Consider the following 23377-nt stretch of genomic DNA (forward strand, 5'->3'; position numbering starts at 1 on the left):
GCATAAATAGGAAACATGTTCTCATTTTAGTGGATAGTAGTAGCACTTGCCATTTTATGAAAAAATCAGACATGGATTGATTGAGATGATTTCCTTCTAATTTACAATAGCCCACTAAATATAAGTGGCAAATGGTGATGGGAAAATTAGCATCATAGATATGCTCTAAGGTAATTGGTTGAAAATTATGTGTCATTGGTGGAATTGATTTGCACTTAATATGGACCCTATTGATGTTATTGTGGGCTATAATTGTCTAAAATACTTGGGGGAAACCGTTATAGACTTCTCTTAGCTTTATATGGATTTTTCATACATAAACATCTCTTGCACTTGGGGGGGTTCAAGATAATGTAGATTTTTAACTTATTACAATCAAGTAACTTGAAATACAATTCAAGAGATTCTCATAGATGTTTGTATGCATTTAAACAAAGAGTTCACAAATTAGTCCACAACTTTGGCTAAATATGCAACATTGACATTTTTTTTGGAAGAGTACAAGGATTTGTTCCAAGTGCACACAACCCTCTCACCTAAAAGATAGGTGGATCACCCCATTGATTTAGAGCCCCATTCAACACCAGCGAATGAGCGACCTTATAGACTATCAAAGTGTGAACATAAGGAATTTGCAAAAGGTCAAGGATTTGCTCGAGATGAAGTTTATCGATTTGAGTTCTCCTTATGCATCCCTAGTCCTATTTGTTAAGAAGAACAATGGATCTTTCACGATGTGCATTGACTATAGAGACTTCAACAAAATTGCAATCGAGAACCAGTACCCTATCCCTAGGATTGATGACTTCTTGGATGAGCTAAAAGGGAAAAGGTACTTTACCAAGATAGATATGAGATTTGGCTACCATCAAATATCCATGAGAGAGGGTGATAAAATAAAAACAACATTTTGGATTGATCATGAGATTTTTCCTTATAATTCTATTTGGGATAACAAATGCCTGTGCCACTTTTCAAAGCCTCATGGACAAGATCTTATATTCCTTTCTTTTTTAGTTTGTGCTTGTACTCTTTGGTGATATGATTTATAAGTTATCATTGAAACATCACTTATTCCATGTGAGGAGGGTGTTTGACATATGATGGGAGCATAAAATGTTTGTAAAGGAGAGAAAATGTATATTCATACAGATTGAGGCATAGTATTTAGGTCACATTGTGAGTGAAAATGGGATACAAGCTGAGCCGAGAAAGGTCCAATGTGTGAAGGATTGGACAATACCTTCCAATATCACTTCTTTATATGGGTTTCTTGTCTCTCCTCATTCTATCAGAGATTTATTCATGATTATGCAATAATTGTAGTACCCTTGATTGATAGGCTGAAGAAGGAGGGTTTCTTTTGGGATTCTATAGTTGATCCCAACTTGGAGTTACTTACTTTAGCCTACATACTTGTTTGCCTAGAATTCTCAAAATAATCCACCATTTAGTGTGAAGCTAGTGGAAGGGGTATAGGTGCAGTCTTGTTGTAAGAGCATGGTGTCATTGCATTTGAAAGTCAAAAATTTGATTAAAAAGAGAGGCAAATCCATGTTTATGTGACCAATAAATGTTGGCTATCCTTCATGCTATCAAGAACTAGCACCATTATCTCTATGGAAACTAGTTTAGAATGAAAGGTGACCAACAACTAGTCAAGTACTTTCTAACACAATCAAATTTGACCCCTAAGAAACAAAAGTGGGTGGAAACCTTACAGAATTATGATTTTGAGGTCACTCATACTAGGAGAAAGGACACTGTTGTGGCTAATTTACTCTCTTATATATATGCATGCAAAATATCATCTATCATCACTGAGCTTCATAGTGATTGGATAGAGAACATCCAAGAGGCTTATTTGCTTAATGATGACTTCAACCATATCGTTTAGAAATTATAACAAGGTATCATGGAAGACAACTCCCAATATCAACTCAAAAATTGTCTCATGTGATCATATGGCAAGATTGTAACCCCTCATGCCTCTCCTTTTACAGAAAAGATAATGGAAGAGATGCATTATTTGCCTATTCATGGTCACCTATGTATATTTAAGACCTATGATAGAATCTCAAAGAGTTTCCATTGGAAGGTCCTATGGAAGGATATCAAGGAATTGGTATCTAGATGTGTGCCACCCCAACAAAACAAGAACAACACTCTTAAGCCAAGGGGTTTGTTGCAACCATTTCCTATTGAGGGAAAATGGATACACATTACAATGGATTTATGTTAAAAGTATGGTGTTAGAGGTAGTGCTAAATGCACAACAATGCAAAGGTTCAAAAGTGACAAGTGTTATAGGCATATAGGGTTGTATCCCATAATAAGCAAAGAGAGGGAAGAGTAGCATAGCTAAAAATATATAAAATAATGTTTGAGCTTCAGTATCAAATTGATCAACTATATTTGGTGGCATCATGCTTCTCCACTTGTTCTTCTTCCTTCCCCCACAACTCATCTTATTTTCTTGCTCAACTATGTTTTGTAACATGGTATCAGAGCCTCTTTCCTTGAGGCTATGAGGTAGAGAGGCATCCATAACTGGACAAGATCAAAGGAGTTTGAAACAAAGAAGGTGTTGCTATGATTAAAGGTCAAAGATTGAAGGCCTGCAAAGGGCGTGGAGTCCAATTTAAGTGGAGGTTGTTCGTCTGGAAAGAGGTACTACTCATGCAAGGTATAAGGCCTCAATATTGTCTTACTCATACAATATTGAGGTCTTCTTACTGGCTACCATTGTTGAAGAGAATACATTTTACATCCATTAAAGGGTTGCTTGCATTTTGGTTCTTGATAAGTCTCAAGCAAGGGGTTTGCTTGCAAAGAAGTAAAGGGCTTGCTTAAGTAGGGGGCTTGTTTCCTCTATCATAAAAAGAAGAGAAGAGAAGAAAAAAAGTGCTTGAATCCTTGAAGATCAATCATGTAGTAACTCACCATGCCCCAGACTAAGTCGACTTTAGAAAATATGTGTCACTATCCTCATTCAATCCCAATGGATCATGTCATTGAATCCCAGACTAAGTCGACTTTAGAAAATATGTGCCACTATCCTCATTGAATCCCAATGGATCATGTCATTGTCTATAGCCCATATTTTCTTCATTTAGTAAGCTTCTTCCCAAAAAAATTAACACTAATTTTTAAATCCTCCCCAAACGAGTGGCTTGCTACAAGAGAAGGTCTCCATGACAAACACGACTACCCAAAACACCCTCAAGGCGTGTGTCGATTAACATTGTTTAGAAATAGCATGGTTGCTGTAGTATGATAATGCCCTTTTCTTTAAATCCTCCCTCTGTTAAGGTTATTGAACCTTAATAAGGTAATCTCCTTTCACACTATTCCACTCTATCCTTTGAACTAGTTTAGCAAATAAGCCTTGTTCACATTGAACCCCCCACCCCTCCCCCAAACGGTTTACTTAAGCTTCTATTCACACCAATTACTAGATTGAAATAGTTTTAAAAACAGGGATTATATTTTTATTGTCCAAACCATGAAATTGAGGATTAACTTCATGCAAGATTTTTCAACATTGAGAAATGGATAAAATTCCTTGAAAACAAATTCTCTTGTAATTGGGATTAGACACTACCATTGGGAAAAAATGCCAAGTGGTAAGAGCTTCCCCATCCCACAAAAAACATTATTCTACTTCCATCATGCATAAGTCCCAAGTTTATCCAAAGCCTTTGGAATGCCTCAAAAAGCACTAATGCCATTTATGTTATTGCATCAAAGACAAATGAAATCCCATATTCTATATATCCCAATGTAATGACTCATCAAACCATGTATGGCATGATGCTATCAAGCCAAAGTAATGTTTCTTTGTGTACCAATCTTATTGAGCAAAAGAGATTATCATAAGAGTTGAAGTCAAAGAGCAATCAATCAAATGAAATACCACAATGAAAGACCATGAATGAAAAGAAGTCTAAGAAGACAAAGGAGACTACAAAGATCAAGAAAAGGAAAGGAACCATGAAGGTCAATATGAAGCCTACCAAAGAATGTCAAAGTCTAACAAAGGAAGTGAGAAGAGAAAAAGTCATGCAAAAAGAAGATCAAAAGTGGAGCCAAAGGCCAATTGCAAGCCAATGAGAAAACAAGAAAGATCAACCAAGATTGAAGAATCAAAGAAAAATAAGCACCAAAGATGGAAAAAAAATTGTAATTTCCACTATTGGCGCCAATGATATAACCAAGTTAAACCCTCATGGAAGATAAAAATTGGATCGCATGTAAGCCCTACTTCAACATGTAAGATGAATCTTAAGAAGGCCCAAGAACACATGAAGCTCTATGCTAATGAGAAAAGGCACTCCCTTGAGTTTCAAGAAGGTGGGTTCGTCCTCGTAAAATGATCCAAGTCTCAATACTCCACACTCAAGGATGGCTCTAGCAACAAGTTGACACAGTACTATTATGGGCCATACAAGAAAGTCAAAAGAGTGGGTGACTTAGCTTATCGACTCCAGCTCCCCCCTTCCACTAAGATTCATGATGTTTTTCATGTGAGTCAATTGAATGTTTTTTTGGGTTTCCCAAGGGCTATGTGAAGGAGTTACCACCCATATATGAAGAGGGCATCATTTAGTATATCCTAAGATGATCATTGGACAATGACAAAAGAAGCTAAGAGCTAAATCAATCCAAGAATATCTAATTAATTGGAAAAGTTTACCCTTGGAAGAAGCTTCTGAAAGAATAGAAAATATCTTAGAGGAGTTGGACGCCTACCTCAAAGATGCAATCTTAGCTAAAGATTAGCTCATTTTCACCCAATTTGGATTGTAGACCATTTGTTGTTGCAGATAACACATTATTTTGAAATAGTTTTCTCCTTACATCAATGATAGCTAAGTGTAACTTATATGGATTGAAAGTACACTTTAAGAGCTTTGCTTTGACATGTCATACATCTCATTCCGAGTTGCCCATAAAAAGTTATGACAGATTTCTACATCATGACTATTCTTGGATAGCAAGCCATCCACTATTTGTGTAAGACCCTAACTATCAAGAATCAATGGCCAATTCATACGTTGCAAATTCTCACATGATGTACATATCATATACACATCTATGTGCCCAATTCGACATGGATTTGAGCTTCCCCACATACATATTACCCTATGTATTGTTGATCAAAGTAGTACTTTGCAATCCCACTTATAAAGGAGACAAGGAGGTGAGATAAAGACTACATAGGAGAGAGAAAGTCTAGTCGATGAGAGAGAAAAACTAGTAGTGAGAGAAAGATAGGAAGAAGAGAGAGAAAAGAGAGGAAGCTATTGAAGCTGAAGGAAAATCTTGGAGATGAGGATGATCTTGTATTATTGACTGAATGAATGGAATTTAATCATGTTATATTTTATAATCAAGCCAAAGTGACTAGATAATTTTCTCTCTCTAAAATAACATCTATTTCCCTTTCATCACAATCCATTCCCACATAAGAGTTTTTGCCTTCAAAAATAGAAGAATACCTTATTGTAAGAATTACTCAATGAGGATGACAGAGTACTACTCTATTTATATGGTATACAATAATAGGAACAAACAAAAAAATCTCCATGGAACTTATTGGAATCTAAAAACAAGACCTAGTAGACCATATATATATCAATGTTGGGCAATAAAACTAAAGTCTTGGTCAAAGTACCTTCATGAAAATCCTTGTATAAACAATAAATAGCATGTTGTTTACAACAGCCCTTGCTAGCATAAAAATGAAATAACTTTTAATAGACTTATCCAATTTGAGTGTGCTATATGGAGGCCATATGTCAAAAGAAAGCTCTTGACATGTGCTTTTAGTGCATATAGATCAACAATCTCTAAAAATTCATCAGAATAAAAATTGTTCTAAAATAACAAGCTATGTGTGGCAGTTTGCGAGGAAATAATGGTCAAATATTCTTAGTCTTCAACCATGTCTCTAGCTAAAAGAACCTCTTTAAGATTAAAAAAACTCTAAAGATAAACCTTTCGACTTAATAAGGTATTTTGCTATAGATCTTGTGTGAAGCTTCTTTTTCCACTAGCTAACCACTTGTTGGCTGCAACAACAGACCTCCTAGTTTATGTGTGTTGTCCTTGCTTTTCCAATATGGAATGTAGTGTGACAAAAAATCCTTCAGATCTCTCTGTAACTATTCCCAATGAAAGATTTTTGAAATATTCTCATACATTTAAAGACCCCCTAAACTATTGACTATTAGGTTAGTGAAAAACACATTTCCTCCATGAGCTTTTGATTGAATGGAGAAATGTAGGGAATAATAATCTTGCCATGATACTATATAAGACCATTCTTGAGCTAAAACTGAAAATTTTACTCCATTAAGCTAAATCATAATTTTTGGAAGAGATGGCTAATTTCTCAAAGATATTCCTCTTGTAATTATTCAATCCAATCATGATGAAGTTCAATCACATAAAAGATACTCTGTGAGCCCACATCCTTGACAATATTGAATCTACCATAACATTATCCTTGCCCTTAGAGTGAGTAATATCAAAGTTATAATTTTGAAGAGTAGCCACGCATCTTTTTTGCTTTGGAGTAAGATTAGATTGCATAATAAATTACTTGAGTGCCTTATGTTCACTCTTAACATGAAATTGGCTCAGGGAAGTTACTACATGTATATCCTCTACATCACGTGTGTTCAAGGCCTATTTATAAATATCCTTATGTGTGAATTTTTTGTAAATAAAACATAACCCTTTTCTATTCAATCTGTAAATAACCCCTTTATATTACATCCTTCTATATGTAACTTATGTTTAAAAATGATATTTTAAAATTACCTTATTTTTAACCCATGTGATGTATACATATATTCATGAGTAACTTACCTGAGGAAATTGGCTATCATAAGATTGTGGTGCCATTTCTTGATAGCATGCAAAATAGTGAATATCTCTTGGTCATACACATTCATTTCCATCTCCTTGTGACTTTTAAAAGCAATGATCCCATGCTGTTGAAGTAGGAAAGCACTAATATCCCATCCACTAGCATCACATTGGATGGTAAATTTCTTAGAAAATTGAGGGTAAACTAGGACAAGGTGTGAAGTAAGTAACTCCAACTGATTGAAAGTATGATATGCAATGGAGTCCTAACAAAATGTTTGTTTTTTCAACCTATCTATCAATGGTGCTATGATAGTCACTAAAAGCATGATAAACCTATGATAGAAAGAAGATAGACTTGGGAATCCATGAAGAGAAGAGGTATTAGTGGTTGTTGGTCATGCACAAATACAATGTACTTTCTTTGGGTTAGCTTGAATCCCTTTTCCTTCACAATGTGTCTCAAGTACTTTGCATCTATCTAAAAGAAGGCACAATTTGTCTCCTTGGCAAAGAGTCTATACTGCCTCAAGACATCAAAAACCATTCTCATGTTGACTAAATAGTTCTCTAATAATTTATTGTAAATGAAAATATCTTGGAAGAAGATTAATATAAATTTCAAGACAAAAGGTTTGAAGTATCACGTTCATCAAACTTTGAGAGGTGGATATGGCATTTGTTAATCCAAATGGTATCACTAAGAAATGATAATGTCCTCTATCTGTTCTACAATTTCTCTTTAGCTCATCACCCTCTCTCATCTTGATCTAATGATAACTTGACCTCAAATATATCTTTTTGAAGAAGTTTTTCCCCTTAAGCTCGTCTAAGACATCATCGACCCGTGGGATAGGGTAGCTTTTCTTGATGGCAATCTTATTGAAATCCTTGTAATCCATGCATATATGGAAAGTACCATCTTTCTTCTTAACAAGAATCCTTGTAGTCAATGCACATATGGAAACTACCATCTTTCTTTTTAACTAGTAGCGCTCGAGAAGCATTTGGGGAAGAACAAGTGTCTATGAATCCCATCTCTGACAAGTCCATTGGCCACTTCTTCTCTCACACACGTCAAAAGCCTGTAAGGGGTTTTATTGACAACCTTTAACTTGGGTTCTAGATCTATATGATGATTGATTGCTCATTTTGGTGGGAGAGTAGGGGGCATGTGAAACAAATCCATCCACTATCCAATAGAGCTTCTAGGGCTACATCCCTTATTGAATTCTTACAATGATATATGGTTTTCTTATTCAGATGCAAGACAAAAATCTAATACCGCTTCTTGAACTCTTTCTTAAGTTGCTGAGTGAATTTCACTATGATTTTACCCAATTTTTTAAGCCAATTACATCCAAGAACAATGTCAATAGGGCTCATTTTTTGCACAATCAAGCCCACCTGCATGCCTCATTTTCAGTAATACATAAGTAAACCTATGAGCACATTTGAGTACTAATTTCCACATCCCTCTTGGCTACTTGTAATTTGATATTATGTTACAATTTAGAGGGTAGAAAGTTCAAATGATCCATGGTTGTTTTATTGATGAAACTATGAGTGTTGCCATTATCAACTAGAACGAAAACATTCTTCCCTTGGATGCTGCCTTGTATTCTAAGTATAGTTGGGTTCCTAGAACTAGTCCAGACATCCATTGAGATGGAGTAAGTTAAAGTGAAAACATGAGAGGGATCAAATCCACCAAGATCAAATTATGCATGCCCACTTGGGTCAAAGGAAAAACCATTAGATGGCTCATCGAATTGCTCTTGAGCACCCTCCTCGTCATATTCTTCAATTTTACAATGAGCCCTAATGCATGGATCCTCATCTTCATCTTCAATATCTTCAATGAAAAACATAATATTAACTTTAACATTTTTGTATACACGTTTGGAAGCATGGTCTGTTGTTTATTTCTCTCCACATTTAAAACACAAGCCTTTTTCCTTTGTTTCCTTCAATAGGTCTACAGGAATGAGCTTTTGATTGCCTTGAGAGTTTAATCCTTTAGGCTTTTTTTCCACATTATTATACTCTATTTTAAAATTACTTGTTAGTCTACTTACTTCAAGGCCTTATAGTATTAAATCGTGGATAACTTGGTACTCTGGAGCCCCCACTAGATGCATGATTGTTGCCAAAAGTATTGCCAAATTGGTTATGCTTTAAAACCGTCCTTGGCTATCCATAAGTGGGGCTGAAATGTAGGCTTTCTTTTATTATTTCTTCCATACCTTCTACAACCTCAATAGCCTTGAAAAGGGTGGTGAGGTTTTTTGCTATTACATTAGTGACAATGAAGGCTCAAGGCCATAGATATACTTATAAAGCAGTCCTTGGATATCCATAAGTGGGGCTGAAATGTAGGCTTTCTTTTATATTTTCTTCCATACCTTCTACAACCTCAATAGCCTTGAAAAGGGTGGTGAGGTTTTTTGCTATTACATTAGTGACAGTGAAGGCTCAAGGCCATACATATACTTATGGAGCTTGGCATCATCACTTCTGCTCTCCATATAAATAGTGAGATTAATGAATTGGCTTGTATAATCCTATGTACTAAGGTCTCTTTACTCCTCATGTAAGTTACTCATGAATATATGTATGCATCATGTGGGTTCAAAATAAGGAAATTTTAAAATGCATTTTTTATACATTCTTTACATACAAAAGGGTGTAATAGAAAGGAGTTATTCATAGATTGAATAGAAAAGCGCCAATTTTTATTCATGAAAATTTTAGAGATAAGGATATTTGTAAATAGGCCTTGCACTACAAGGGAATGGGGCAATAGCGACGCTGATTAGCGATGGCGGATATCGGCATCGCTATTGGCGTCGCAATTGGTGTCGCTATATGCGTCGCTATTGGTGTCGCATATAGCGACGCCAATTGCGACGCCGCAGGGAAAAAAAGCGCGGCTAAAACCAGAGCGCCGTTTTCATTTTCTTTTCTTCACCTTTTGAGAGCGAGAGCGAGGGAGAGAGCGAGGGAGAGAGCCAAGGCTTTGTGAGAGAAGAGGAGGAAGGGACTTGCCGCCGCCGCCGCCGCCGCCACCGCCACCGTCGTTGTTCACGAAGGAGAGGAGGAGCCCTCGTTGCAAAGAGAAGCCGCCCACGCTCGCCATATCTCATTGGTGAGTCTCCCTCTCTCTTTCTTTTACTTGTTGAAGGTTTAAATCGTTCTCTTTTGTTTGTTTAGGAGAGGAAATGAAAGAGAAGGAGAGGGAGAGGGGGAGAGAGGGAGAGAAAGAGAGGGAGAGGGAGAGAAAGAGAGGGAGAGTGCATTCTCTCTCTCTCTCTCCCTTTTGCTTGTTTAATGTTTAAATTACTTTCTTCTTTGCTTGTTTAGGAGAGGAAATGAGAGAGTAAGAGAGAAAGAGAGGGAGAGGGAGAGGGAGAGGGAAAGAAAGAGAAAGAGAAATAGAGGGAGAGGGAGAGGGAGGGGGAGGAAATAGGAGAGGGAGAGAAAGAGAAAGAGAGGGAGAAGGAGGGAGAGTGCATTCTCTCTCTCCCTCCCTCTCCCTTTTGCTTGTTTAATGTTTGAATCACTTTATTTTTTGCTTGTTTAGGAGAGGAAATGAGAGAGAAAGAGAGTGAGGGGGAGAGGAAGGGGAAGGAAATGAGAGAGGGATAGAAAGAGAAAGAGAGAGAGAGTGCATTGTATCTCTCCCTCTCCCTTTTGCTTGGAGGATGTTTAAATCACTTTATTTTTTGCTTGTTTAGGAAATGAGAGAGAAAGAGAGATAGAGAGGGAGAGGGAGAAAAAGAGAGGGAGAGGGAGAGGGAGGGGGAGGGGAAGGAAATGAGAGAGGGAGAGAAAGAGGGAGGGGGAGGGAGAGGGAGTGAGGGAGAGGGAGAGGGAGAGGGAGAAAGAGGGAGGGAGAGGGAGAGGGAGAGGAAGGGAGGAAATGAGAGAGGGAGAGAAAGAGAACGAGAGGGAGAGGGAGAGGGTGAGAGAAAGAGAGGAAGAGAGGGAGAGGGAGAGAAAGAGAGGGAGAGGGAAGGGAAGGAAATTTGAGATAATATACGTATTGATAATGGTATGCAATGTGCTTTGCATACGGCCACGTACTTCATCAAAATGAACCCAAAATTATTGTTATAGAAGAAGAAACCCTTAAATTGAGTATAGGATAATTTCTCTCAGGTCTTATGACTATGAGTAGAATTGATTGAAATAAATTTTATTACTATAGTTATAAAATTTCATAGATGGCGCACATTAATTTTAAAATGGATTACTTATACTCAAAGCCGAGATATAACAAAAAATTATCTACCGGGACAAACAAATCGTTGAGCATGATACAAGGCCGAGATATAACATCGGAAAATCTCTCGACTACTATATACAATGCAAGGTTTATGGTCAACTTGCAACTTGACGTACATCTCCATAAAGCTATCCATTTAAGCCTCGTTTGCTGTAATGTAGATAAGATGGCAAACGAAGAAGGTCCTATTGTTCAAGACCGCGAGTCATATCTTAATCAGCGTGTCCCATGTCCTTGCTCTCAATGCAAGTTGGCAATTAGACGAAAACGCCGATTGTCTATAGAACACGTACGACGATTTGGCGAGTTTCAATCTGAGATCATTGATCAGGCGATTGCAGACTTTCAGCAAACGGTAATTTGAAGTGAGCATTTTTCATGCGTTGTACTCTCAAGCTAATTGAAAACCATACACAATAAGATTGGGTCTTGTTGGCAAATTTTGTATCCAGGGGGTGATGTCTCGACCCAAGGGGGAGTGCACCCTTTGCGGCCAATTAGAAGAGTTCGTGGACGTGCGATGGATGGATTGCAGGAGCCAATCGACCACTCGCAAGGCCCATCTATACCATCAATGCTAGAGGAGACAGACAACCTTCCCGACTTGCCTACAATAGATAGAGGCAATGATCGATGCATTGATTCCCATGGATGTTGAGGCATCTGACCCGCTTAGAGAGGAAGCATCCATACCATTATATGATGGGTGCCGAGTATCTCGATTGAAGACATTGCTTGCACTCTTAAGTGTGCAAGCAAAATACGGTTGGAGCGATACGAGTGTGACTGAGTTATTCAGGTACCTTGCACACAGACTTCATTGTTTTTTTAAAAAAACCGTATTATTGCAAACATGGATGCATTTTTCAAGGTGTTTTATGATTTTTTCAGGTTATTGAAATATCATATATTGCCACCTACAAACACCATGCCTGAGTCTCGTGATGATGCACGACATGTTTTACGAAAGCTTGGCATGGACAACAATAACATCCATGCATGTATCAATGACTGCATATTGTTTCGAGATGAATACGAGACTATGGAGACATGTCCAAAGTGTGGTGCTCACAGGTATCGACAGGACTTGCAAGGGCAGACCATCCCTCAAACAGTCCTCAGACACTTTCCACTCATCCCCCGCATAAACCACATGTTTCGCACGTCTGCCATGGCAAGCTTGACAACGTGGCATGTGCAGAATAGGTCCACGGATGGAGTGCAACGAATATCAGCAGATTCACGCACTGTCGAAGGGATTTGAAAGCCAAGTCGCGACCACAGAAGTCCTTGTTTAATTTCAGGATAGAAGATCCAACAAGCAAGAATAGGCTATTCAGGATAGTATGTCCATTCAGTTCACATTTGACAGGGACAGAATTTGCAGTCCTTATAACTCTTTCCTTCCATAGTGCCTTTTTTGTAAACCAGGTCCTTTATCATTAATCTTTCCCTATTTCTTTGTAGATTATACAACATTTGACTCTAGCCATCAATCTTTAATATCAACATGTTTCTGTAACAGCAACAGCTCAGTAGTCTTTTGTTTGTAGTACAGAAAAAAAATTTCCATATGCATCATCAGTTTCATACAGGACATAATCTGAATGACCTTTGCTTAGAAGTTATCCTTCATATAGAAAACAGTGGGAAGAACAGGGGAGGTAACAGTGGATGAATGTTTGAAATCGAGAAAAGCAAAAGAAGCAAATGACATTCTCTGATTTGTAAGGGATACTAGTAAATATTGAGCACAGGGCACATCTCTACTGAAGACACTTCACTTATATCTACCAAGAGGGAATTGCAAAAAGTACTGGTATGTTTAAGCATAGGAGATTCTTCATAAGGGAATCAATAGGCTTTCCACAGGTCATTCCAATTATAACACATGGATTTTCTTCTATTCATCAGTTTTCCATAAGACAGGCATTGCTAGTAGCAGTGATTGACTGTTCTTTCTCGAACTCCAGGCAGTTGAAATGGTTGAATTCTCTTCTTGGTAACTCAAATATGCCTCGACAAGGATTCCAAGGTTTTATCATAACGTGTTGAATAGCAGTCTCACCGGTGAAGAAGCTTTTCATAGAACAGCAAAGTCATGGCGATGGAAATCAAGAGGCAATCCTGTGTTGATGGATGTTGATGAAAGCCACAGGAACAGAGTGAAGAAAAGGCAAGCTGCTATGCAAGAATAATTGTATAATAAGGCTACAAACGCGATGGAAAGAAAACAACTTCTGGGCTCTCGATTTGCAGGCTATGGAGATGAGATCAAGCAGCTGCTCCAGATCACGTCACATTGGTTTTCCACGCTGAAAATATTTCAGACGGATCTGTTTAATTCAGAGTTGGTATTCCTGTATATCAAAGTCCATAGCATCAACTTCCTCACCACTGTAAGTAGTGAAAAACGAGTGAATCACCAGGCCGGCAACCTCTGCCTGGCCATATTCAAGCCTTGAGTGCGTACTTTCTCCTGGGAAAGTACATTTCCTTTTTCTTCTGTTTCTCTGTTTTCATGTTTGTCTGATGCTTGGTAAGCCTGCGCCGAATAGCCCGAGTCTTCTTGGGGCGCAGATCAAGAGGCAATCGCTTTGCCTTTTTGTAAGCAGCACGAAGTGCAGCTTTCTGGTTCTGGGACAAGACTGTAAGAACCTGGGCAATAGAAAGCCTAACTACTTTGATTTTGGATAGCTTGTTAGGAGCACCACCGGTGACTTTGGCGACCCTCAGCAGAGCAAGCTCTGCCTTCAACTCCTTCAGCTGGCCCTGCAAGTCGGCTTTGCTCTTGGTGCGCAGTTCATGAACCTTGATCTTGGCCATTGCAAAGCCAGAACCGCGGCAGGAGCAGCGATGGAGGAAAGAGCCGTGTCGATAATACCTTCTGAGGGAAAAGAGTTGGTTGTGGGTCTTCCTCAACATATGCGTTTTTGTTCCCCTCCATTGCTCCTCCCTTCGATGACCGAGAGAGAACTTACATTAGCCACCATTATCGAATTTTCCTGCCATCGAATCCTCTGTTCCTCCTTCTCATTCCTCCTTTTTCCAGTAATTTCCTCCTTCTTTTTCTTTTGAAAAATCCCTTTTTTTAGTCTCCTCCTTCCATGTTTTCTGCGCCTCCCTTTCCCAATTCCTCTCCAAAAGCGGCCCTTTCTTTTCTCCCCTTCCGACTAGTAAAGCAGCCCCCAAATTAGCTTTTTCTTGAAAATAGCCAACTAATTAGTGATATTTCGCACATATTCGACCGCCCCATTCTCTATTGCCTATGGTTTCACATGCTTTCAAAGCTGTAGAGAACATGAACTCGTCTGGTTTCATGCCATGTTACTGCATTTTCTCGAAGAGTTTGAGAGCCAGTATCCCCTGCCCACGCTGAGCATACCCTGCAATAATTGAGCCCCAAGAGACATTATCTTGTTTAGGCAGTCGATTAAAACATTTCGTCCATCTTCCATCCTCCCACATTTCACATACATGTCAACCAGTGCATTGCCAATGGCCAAATCAAATACAACACTGTCCAGTGTCAGCTGAATAAATACTAGGTTCCCCTGCTCAATGGCTCCAATGTTGCCACAAGCTTTCAAATGAACCCTTGGTCACAATCAAAGTGGTCCATGAGATTGCATCTCGAGTCACCAATCTACCAAAATTCCTTATTCTTCTCTGTCTTCGGCATAAAATGAAAGAGCAAACATAACAACTAAGTATGTACAAAGTTTTAAATCATACACACGACTTTTGGGTGGTTTACACACCTCGAATGCGCAGCAATACGACATCCACCCCCTCTAATCCTGCGCATCCTCCGGATGGGCCAACTACCCATGATCATTATCATCAAGATCCACAAACAGATCAATCTCTTCGTTATGCATTTCCGGTAGATCAACAAGATTATCTGTCATATCATCTGTTTCTTTCATTGGAGTTTCTTCTCGTTGCTCTTCTCTTTCAAATTCTTCCAATGCATAATCTTCATCATCTCTTTTCTTGAAAATCTTGATTCTTTTTCCAGCAATAGGCACTCTAAGCACTATCCCATCCAATTCTGTCAGCTCATATGTTGCATTATCAAAAACATGTCTGACTATGTACGGCCCAAACTATCTTTTCACCATCTTCCGAAGTGCAATGCAATATGCTGATTTTCAAGACTGCTATCAAAGACCAATACCCAATCTCCCTCTTCTATTGCTCTAGGCCGCAAGCGATGCCTGCTGTCAAACCTGTCCTTATTCCTTAGTCTAGCAACCTTCAACCTGTCAATAGCTAGCTGAATATCCTCTGGTCTCCTCTCCAACTGTCGAATCTGAAGAGCTAAGAGCTCCTCTCTCGTCAAATCCTCCTGCCAAGGTAAAACTGACCAAGTCAAAGCACAAGTCTCAATCAGCATAACAGGTTTCTGACCATACATCAACTCTGCAGGCATATATCCTGTGGTAATACTATGAGTCGTACGATCAGCCCACAAAGCAAATGGTAGAAGTCTCGGCCATTCTCCAATCCGTCCTCTGCATGCTTTGGCTAATGCTTTTACTATTGGCGGATGCCCTCTTTCACTCTTTCCATTTCCCTCCGGATTGTATGCAGTGGTTAGAGCCAACTTGATTCCTACCTGAGAGAAAAACTCCCTAGCTTCATCTGCATCCAATTCACCACGATCCGCAGTGATCTTACCCACACAACCATACCTACAAAAAATTTCTTCCAATAAGAACTTACACACTGCACTAGTGGTCTTCGTTCTCAAAGATCTGCCCTCAACATGATTGGTAAGATCCTCTCTAGCCAAAACAATGTACCTCATCTGCCATAGACCTATAGGCATGGTAACCAAATCAACTACCCACTTATAATGAATGCATAGCGGATAGGTCGGATGAAGATCATCTCGATGACGCACTACTGAATACATCTGGCAGTCTCTGCAAGTCTCAACAAAGTGAGAAACATCTCTATACATGCCTTTCCACCAATATTTCTCCTTGATTTTCTCATAAGTAGCCCATACTCCTCTATGACTAGCCCAAGGACTCTCATGAAACTCCCTGATCACCTGTAACTGTGTCTCTCTATCACAGACAACCCACAAAGGTAGTCCGCCTCTTTTCTTCGGATGCTTCCAAAGAAATCCGTCCTTGAGAAAATAACCATAAGCTTTCCTTCTGATCTTCTTGAACTCTTCATCCGTCCATTCATCTCTTTTGTTTAGTGTACTAAGGTACCTGCCAATCTGCAACCAATCTCCAACATAAAGTTCTTCTATAAAAGCCACAATATCATAGACATGACAAACATGATCAACCATAGTGGCTGAAATTTTTGCATCATCCTCTTCTGCAAGTAGAGTCTCCTCATCATCATATCTGGCTCTAGACAACATATCTGCCACTGGATTATCCTTCCCTGCTATGTGTTTAAATTTCGGATTTAATGACTTGATGCATGCAATCCATCTCAACATAGCTATATCCGGAGTAGAGCAACTCGTAATCATACCAATCAATGGCAAGCAATCTGTCTCTACCACAACTGAAGCTCCAATAAAATACTCCTTATCACATTTGAGAGCCGTGACAATCCCCAATAACTCCCTCTTGATTTGCGGATATCTCCTCTGTCTCTCGTTTAGGAATTTCGCCCCAAACCGAATAGCATACCTATTTCCATCTGCATCATCTTGACCCACAGCCCAACCTATGCCAATTGGACTAGTGTCAACTGTCAATACAATAGGCCTATCACAATTATAATCTGCTTTCCTGAGAGTAGGAGCATTCTGCAATAACTTCTTCAATTTCCGCATGGCTCTAGTGTGACTCTCATCCCAATAAAATTTCTGCCCCTTTCGAAGCAGCTGATACAATCAATCTGCTATGTGTGCAAAATGAGGTATCCAAATCATATAAAACACACAAGCACCAATGAATCTCCATACCTCTGAAGTAGTAGAACAATACTCTGCAATCTTGCCTATAGCAATCACCTTATCAGGTGAGGGTTTCCTGCCATAATATCCACACATATGCCCAACAATAACAACCTCATTCACTCCAAAAACAGATTTTTGCCCTGAAAGTGTCAAGTTCACTTCTTCTAACCTGGCCAAAATCTTCTCACATGCTGAAATATGATCAGCCACAAAGTATCTGCATCCCTGCTCATTTAGGCTCTCATTCTTCTCTTCTTCTGCACACCCCTTAATGGGCACATCATCCAAGAAAGGCATAGTAAGCTGAGGTATGTAATCACGAAGGACCTTATGCATGGCATTCATCATATGCGCAACAGAATTAGTGGCACCTTGAGGCAAGGTACACATCCTGACAAGCCCAATAGGAGTTCTCATGGTGGTTATGTCCCTACTTTCCAAAACCAGCTGAAACTGATCATATCCTGAATACAAATCACCCAAAGAATAGATGGCACGTCCAGCAAATGCCTCTGCAAACTCATCCACAACTGGACCTATACCAACATTCCTGATAGTAACTCTGTTCACTGGCTACATGTCCTGAATAAATCAAAGAGTACCATTCTTCTTTGGAACTGTAAACCACCTGTTTGAGTATGGTGCAGATGAAGGCTCAAGGATTCCCATCCTGATTTTCTCATTCAATAAATCAATCAACTTTGGCAAGTGTGCTTTAGGCACTGGAATAGGTCGGAGATTCCATGGGATATGAGGAATAGTAAAAATGACCATAGGAGCAACAATATCAGGATTCACACATCCAATCTCATGTGGGACAAAAGCAAATCCCCTTCCATGACGCTCAAGCATCTCCTAAAAGCTTTGCTTCTCCATGGGTAACAACAAATCACCATTTTCAATTTTCAATTCAGCAAGTGTTTCTACTGAAAATTTATGACCAATATGCTCCGGATTCCTCAAAATTTGCTGTTTAGCAGCCCTCTCTATTTGCTGATCACTGTCAGGTGGAAGCGGTACAGCAACCGGCTTCACCTTCTTATCCACAGTTTTGTATTTCGTGTCAACCCTGGCTTCATTATGCTCTTCTGCATTACATAAACCTTGTTGTAAATCAGCAATTCTGCACTCCAATGGCTGAATATTCTCAGCCCTCTGCTCTATGGACTGCATAGAAACAGCCCCAAACTCTGAATGCTGAAATATTTCAGCAGTAAACTCTGTTGGCTGAAAATTTTCAGCCCTCTGTCTCTCTGAAAGCTGATCATAACCAGCTGGAAACTCTTTGCTGAATTTCTTCAGCACTCAACACTCTTTGCTGAGTTACCTCAGCCTCTGACTCAATCTGTGACATAAAATCTGCAATTTCATGAAACATGTCCAGGGATTGCACTAATACATTACCATGATAATTCAGCATATCAGTTTTCAGCATATCTCCCATCTCTGTCATCGTATCTGCACAAATCACACTGTTATACATCCCATCTATGTGCTCATCATCCTCCAAAATTCCTGCATTTTTCAAATTTTTCTCCTTCCTGCATATATACTGCCTGGCAGCTCTAGGCAACCTAGAAGTCTTCTGATAGCTCATCGAACTGTTTGCTGAAATCCCAACATAACCGGAGGAGAAAACACTGTTGCTGCCAGGAGGCGAGAACTCCAATCTCCTCTCCTCTGTACCACCGTCATCTCGCAAAACGGCGGTACCTAATGAAAACCCGAATCCCTCACAGTGGGTAAGGGTGCATCTCTGAGAGTATCCCTATTTCTAACATGGTTCACACATACAATCATAAACTGAACTGCTCTCATACCATCTTTACTGCGAATCCGTGCATAAGCAGATCCATCATCCATGACCTTTGTTTCCATGCGCATCTCTGTAATGAATGGCTGACCAAGAATTATAGGATAAGAGCATGAATCCTGCACAAAGAAATGAAAATCCTCCTCTACATCACCAATAGAAACCCTGACACTAGGGCAGGCAGCATACAAATCACCTGCAGTGTTATTAGCGGCTCTCATACGCCACCCATGCTCTACATCCATAGGCCATCTGTTACTCTCATAAACTCCACGAACTATGAGATTAATCTCTGAACCATGATCAACCAATGCAACATAAGGCACCTGTTTTTCTCCAACCTTTACCATCGTCTCTGTAGTTGCCCTAGCCCAATGGCTCCGCGAAAAGTGACTACGCGGTATCAAAACAGGCTCATCAATTTCAGCATAATGCATAGGCTGAACCCTCTTCTCTACCTGCGGCAAAACAGAAGCATTATCAACCATAACCTCATCATCATCCTCATCCAACTCTCCAATCAAAACTCCCTGTGTATCAGTGGTAGCCAATGCATGTCTTTTCCTCTTCAGGACCTCCTGAAACTCTCTTTTTGAGATGCCCAAAATCTCAAAAATAGTGAAAGTCACCTCACTGCCAAGTATCTTATCATTAAAGATTTTCTTCATGTCTGTAGATGTCTCAATATCGGACATCAATCTGAACCCTGGCTGCTTTCTCTCTCTAGGCTCTTGCCTCTTTTCTCTCTTTTGAGCATCCTCCATCTGTCGATTTGGCCCTGGTCTTGAAGACGGTCCTGCAGTAGGTGGAGAAACAAACTCACCCCCTCTAGTCTTCTTAACTGCACTTGGATTTTCTTCATCCCTCTTACGCTTCTCCTCAACAAATACATCTGCACCATGAGATTTAGCCAAATAAGCATAAATAGAATACCTGTCAACAGGCGAGTCCCAACCTGTCTCTGATCTGATGCTAGAGCCTGCACTAGTCAAAACAGTTTGCTAAATTTTCCCCTTGTTTGCAGTCTCCATAGCATAAGTCCATAGTGCGGACTGCATCTCTGATCCCTTCTCAATCTGGACTCCATATGCAGAAGCATCACCTCTAGCTGTCACATAAGAAGTACGCGTAGCCATGTCCTCCACTAACTTCTTCATTCCACCTTTACCAAAGTTGGTAGCAAGTGGAGCTCCTGTCTCAGTCAACCAAATCTTACTATCTTGCCCCCAATATACCAAATTCTGCCTCCTTGCATCCTGGAATGAGTCACAATCCCTGCAATGCTGATGCTCCGTACTATCACACCAAATACATCTCCGATCTCTCCTAGGAGCACTCCTAGGTGCAGTAGGAGCACTAGAAGAAGTAGCAGGTGCAGTCGAAGCAAACTGCTCCTTCAACTTACCCACCAACTCCGCTTTGACTGACTCCAGTGTCAAATCTGTGATGCCTTTGATTATGTCATCAATAGAGGTAGGCACCGATGGAGCGGATGGTTTTGGAGCAGAAGGTGTAGGCATCGGTCGTGGAACAGGAGGAATAGGTGGAGTAGAAACAGTAGGCACAGGCATAGGCCAAGAAACTGGCTGAGGAGGAGAAGAAATAACAGGGATAGAAGTAGGCATAGGAGCAGATAATGGTGTAGGTGTCATGGAACCATTCTGTAGGCGAGTCTTCCATATCCTCCTCTTGGTCAAAGTCGAGACTGCATCCTGAGCATCCTGCCAATCAGTTTTAAGACCCATAGGCTTCGTACGATCTTCAAGAAGCTCACCCAATTCTTCTTGAAGAGCAGGATCTGCAGCTTACAAGAAAAGCTCAACTTTTTCAACATCCAATGCTCTTTGTTCAATGGCATCAAGCTGACTATACCTCTCTTCGAATTCTCGAATCAACTCCGAAGCAGCGAGACCTTTGTTTGGCACGTAGACCCACTCTCGGAATGACCGCCGAGTCGCCATACCAAAGTCCTCAAGGAATTATTATTCTTTCAAGGCCTTCTTAAAATCTTGCCAATGTGTATTTTGAATAAAAAGATCAGTCACTTTTGTCCTCAAAGCAGGTGTGACAAGACGAAGGAAGTACTTACTCATAAGTCCAGCAGGGACTCCAAAAAACCCCATCTTGATCTCATATGTCTTCAAATATGCTGAAACATTACGCCCATCAAATAGCTTCTTCTCACTCTCAACTGCTTCAATAGCCTTAGTCGCGCTGTTTGCATTCTCCTGCTCCGAATAGAGTTGCCTTTGCTGAGACAACTGCTGTTGATGCAATTGTTGTTGCTGCTGCATATACAATTGTGTTTGCTGATTTTGGAGCTGCATATACATGGACATATTCTGCAAAATCTGTTTTAGATCCTTCGTTGAAGTACTTGACGCAGCAGTCATTGATGGAGCTGAAGTAGACGCAGCTGGAGTTGTAGAGGAAGCTGAAATAGAGGCTGAAGTATCTCCCATCCTGAAATTTATGCGACGCTTTCATGTCGGGTTCACCAAAGATGTCGAAGGGATTTGAAAGCCAAGTCGCAACCACAGAAGTCCTTGTTTAATTTCAGGATAGAAGATCCAACAAGCAAGAACAGGCTATTCAGGATAATATGTCCATTCAGTTCACATTTGATAGGGACAGAATTTGCAGTCCTTATAACTCTTTGCTTCCATAATGCATTTTCTATAAACCAGGTCCTTTACCATTAAGCTTTCCCTGTTTCTTTGTAGATTATACAACATTTGACTCTAGCCATCAATCTTTAATATCAACATGTTTCTGTAACAGCAACAGCTTAGTAGTCTTTTGTTTGTAGTACAGAAAAAAAATTTCCATATGCATCATCAGTTTCATACAGGACATAATCTGAATGACCTTTGCTTAAGAAGTTATCCTTCATATAGAAAACAGTGGGAAGAACAGGGGAGGTAACAGTGGATGAATGTTTGAAATCGAGAAAAGCAAAAGAAGCAGATGACATTCTCTGATCTATAAGGGATACTAGTAAATATCGAGCACAGGGCACATCTCTGCTGAAGACACTTCACTTATATCTACCAAGAGGGAATTGCAAAAAGTACTGGTATGTTTAAGCATAGGAGATTCTTCAGAAGGGAATCAATAGGCTTTCCATAGGTCATTCCAATTATAACACATGGATTTTCTTCTATTCATCAGTTTTCCATAAGACAGGCATTGCTAGTAGCAGTGATTGACTGTTCTTTCTCGAACTCCAGGTAGTTGAAATGGTTGAATTCTCTTCTTGGTAACTCAGATATGCCTCGACAAGGATTCCAAGGTTTTATCATAATGTGTTGAATAGCAGTCTCATCGGTGAAGAAGCTTTTCATAGAACAGCAAAGTCATGGCGATGGAAATCAAGAGGCAATCCTGTGTTGATGGATGTTGATGAAAGCCACAGGAACAGAGCGAAGAAAAGGCAAGCTGCTATGCAAGAACAATTGTATAATAAGGCTACAAACGCGACGGAAAGAAAACAACTTCTGGTCTCTCGATTTGCAGGCTATGGAGATGAGATCAAGCAGCTGCTCCAGATCACGTCGCATTAGTTTTCCACACTGAAAATATTTCAGACGGATCTGTTTAATTCAGAGTTGGTATTCCTGTGTATCAAAGTCCATAGCATCAACTTCCTCACCACTGTAAGTAGTGAAAAACAAGTGAATCACCAGGCCGGCAACCTCTGCCTGGCCATATTCAAGCCTTGAGTGCGTACTTTCTCCTGGGAAAGTACATTTCCTTTTTCTTCTGTTTCTCTGTTTTCATGTTTGCCTGATGCTTGGTAAGCCTGCGCCGAATAGCCCGAGTCTTCTTGGGGCGCAGATCAAGAGGCAATCGCTTTGCCTTTTTGTAAGCAGCACGAAGTGCAGCTTTCTGGTTCTGGGACAAGACTGTAAGAACCTGGGCAATAGAAAGCCTAACTACTTTGATTTTGGATAGCTTGTTAGGAGCACCACCGGTGACTTTGGCGACCCTCAGCAGAGCAAGCTCTGCCTTCAACTCCTTCAGCTGGCCCTGCAAGTCGGCTTTGCTCTTGGTGCGCAGTTCATGAACCTTGATCTTGGCCATTGCAAAGCCAGAACCGCGGCAGGAGCAGCGATGGAGGAAAGAGCTGTGTCGATAATACCTTCTGAGGGGAAAGAGTTGGTTGTGGGTCTTCCTCAACATATGCGTTTTTGTTCCCCTCCATTGCTCCTCCCTTCGATGACCGAGAGAGAACTTACATTAGCCACCATTGCCGAATTTTCCTGCCACCGAATCCTCTGTTCCTCCTTCTCGTTCCTCCTTTTTCCAGTAATTCCCTCCTTCTTTTTCTTTTGAAAAATCTCGTTTTTTAGTCTCCTCCTTCCATGTTTTCTGCGCCTCCCTTTCCCAATTCCTCTCCAAAAGCGGCCCTTTCTTTTCTCCCCTTCCGACTAGTAAAGCAGCCCCCAAATTAGCTTTTTCT

At 40.1% G+C, this 23377-nt stretch overlaps 1 protein-coding gene and 2 pseudogenes across 1 annotated transcript; 1 reads left to right on the top strand and 2 right to left on the bottom strand.

Moving 5' to 3' along the window:
* Positions 1–23377, top strand: part of LOC148028929 (uncharacterized) — a 258438-nt pseudogene that overhangs the window by 36715 nt on the left and 198346 nt on the right.
* On the bottom strand, positions 13609–14060 carry LOC148028930 (large ribosomal subunit protein uL29y pseudogene; annotated as a pseudogene).
* Positions 22613–23046, bottom strand: LOC148028931 (large ribosomal subunit protein uL29y). The gene has a single exon (XM_087688633.1). The coding sequence runs from the start codon at positions 22996–22998 to the stop codon at positions 22627–22629; it is 372 nt and encodes a 123-aa protein (XP_087544759.1). The 5' UTR covers positions 22999–23046; the 3' UTR covers positions 22613–22626.

The sequence above is a fragment of the Lygodium microphyllum genome, chromosome 11, assembly GCF_053477565.2.
Source record: "Lygodium microphyllum isolate KBCC chromosome 11, Lygodium_microphyllum_v1.1.10, whole genome shotgun sequence".
Taxonomy (NCBI): Eukaryota; Viridiplantae; Streptophyta; class Polypodiopsida; order Schizaeales; family Lygodiaceae; genus Lygodium; species Lygodium microphyllum.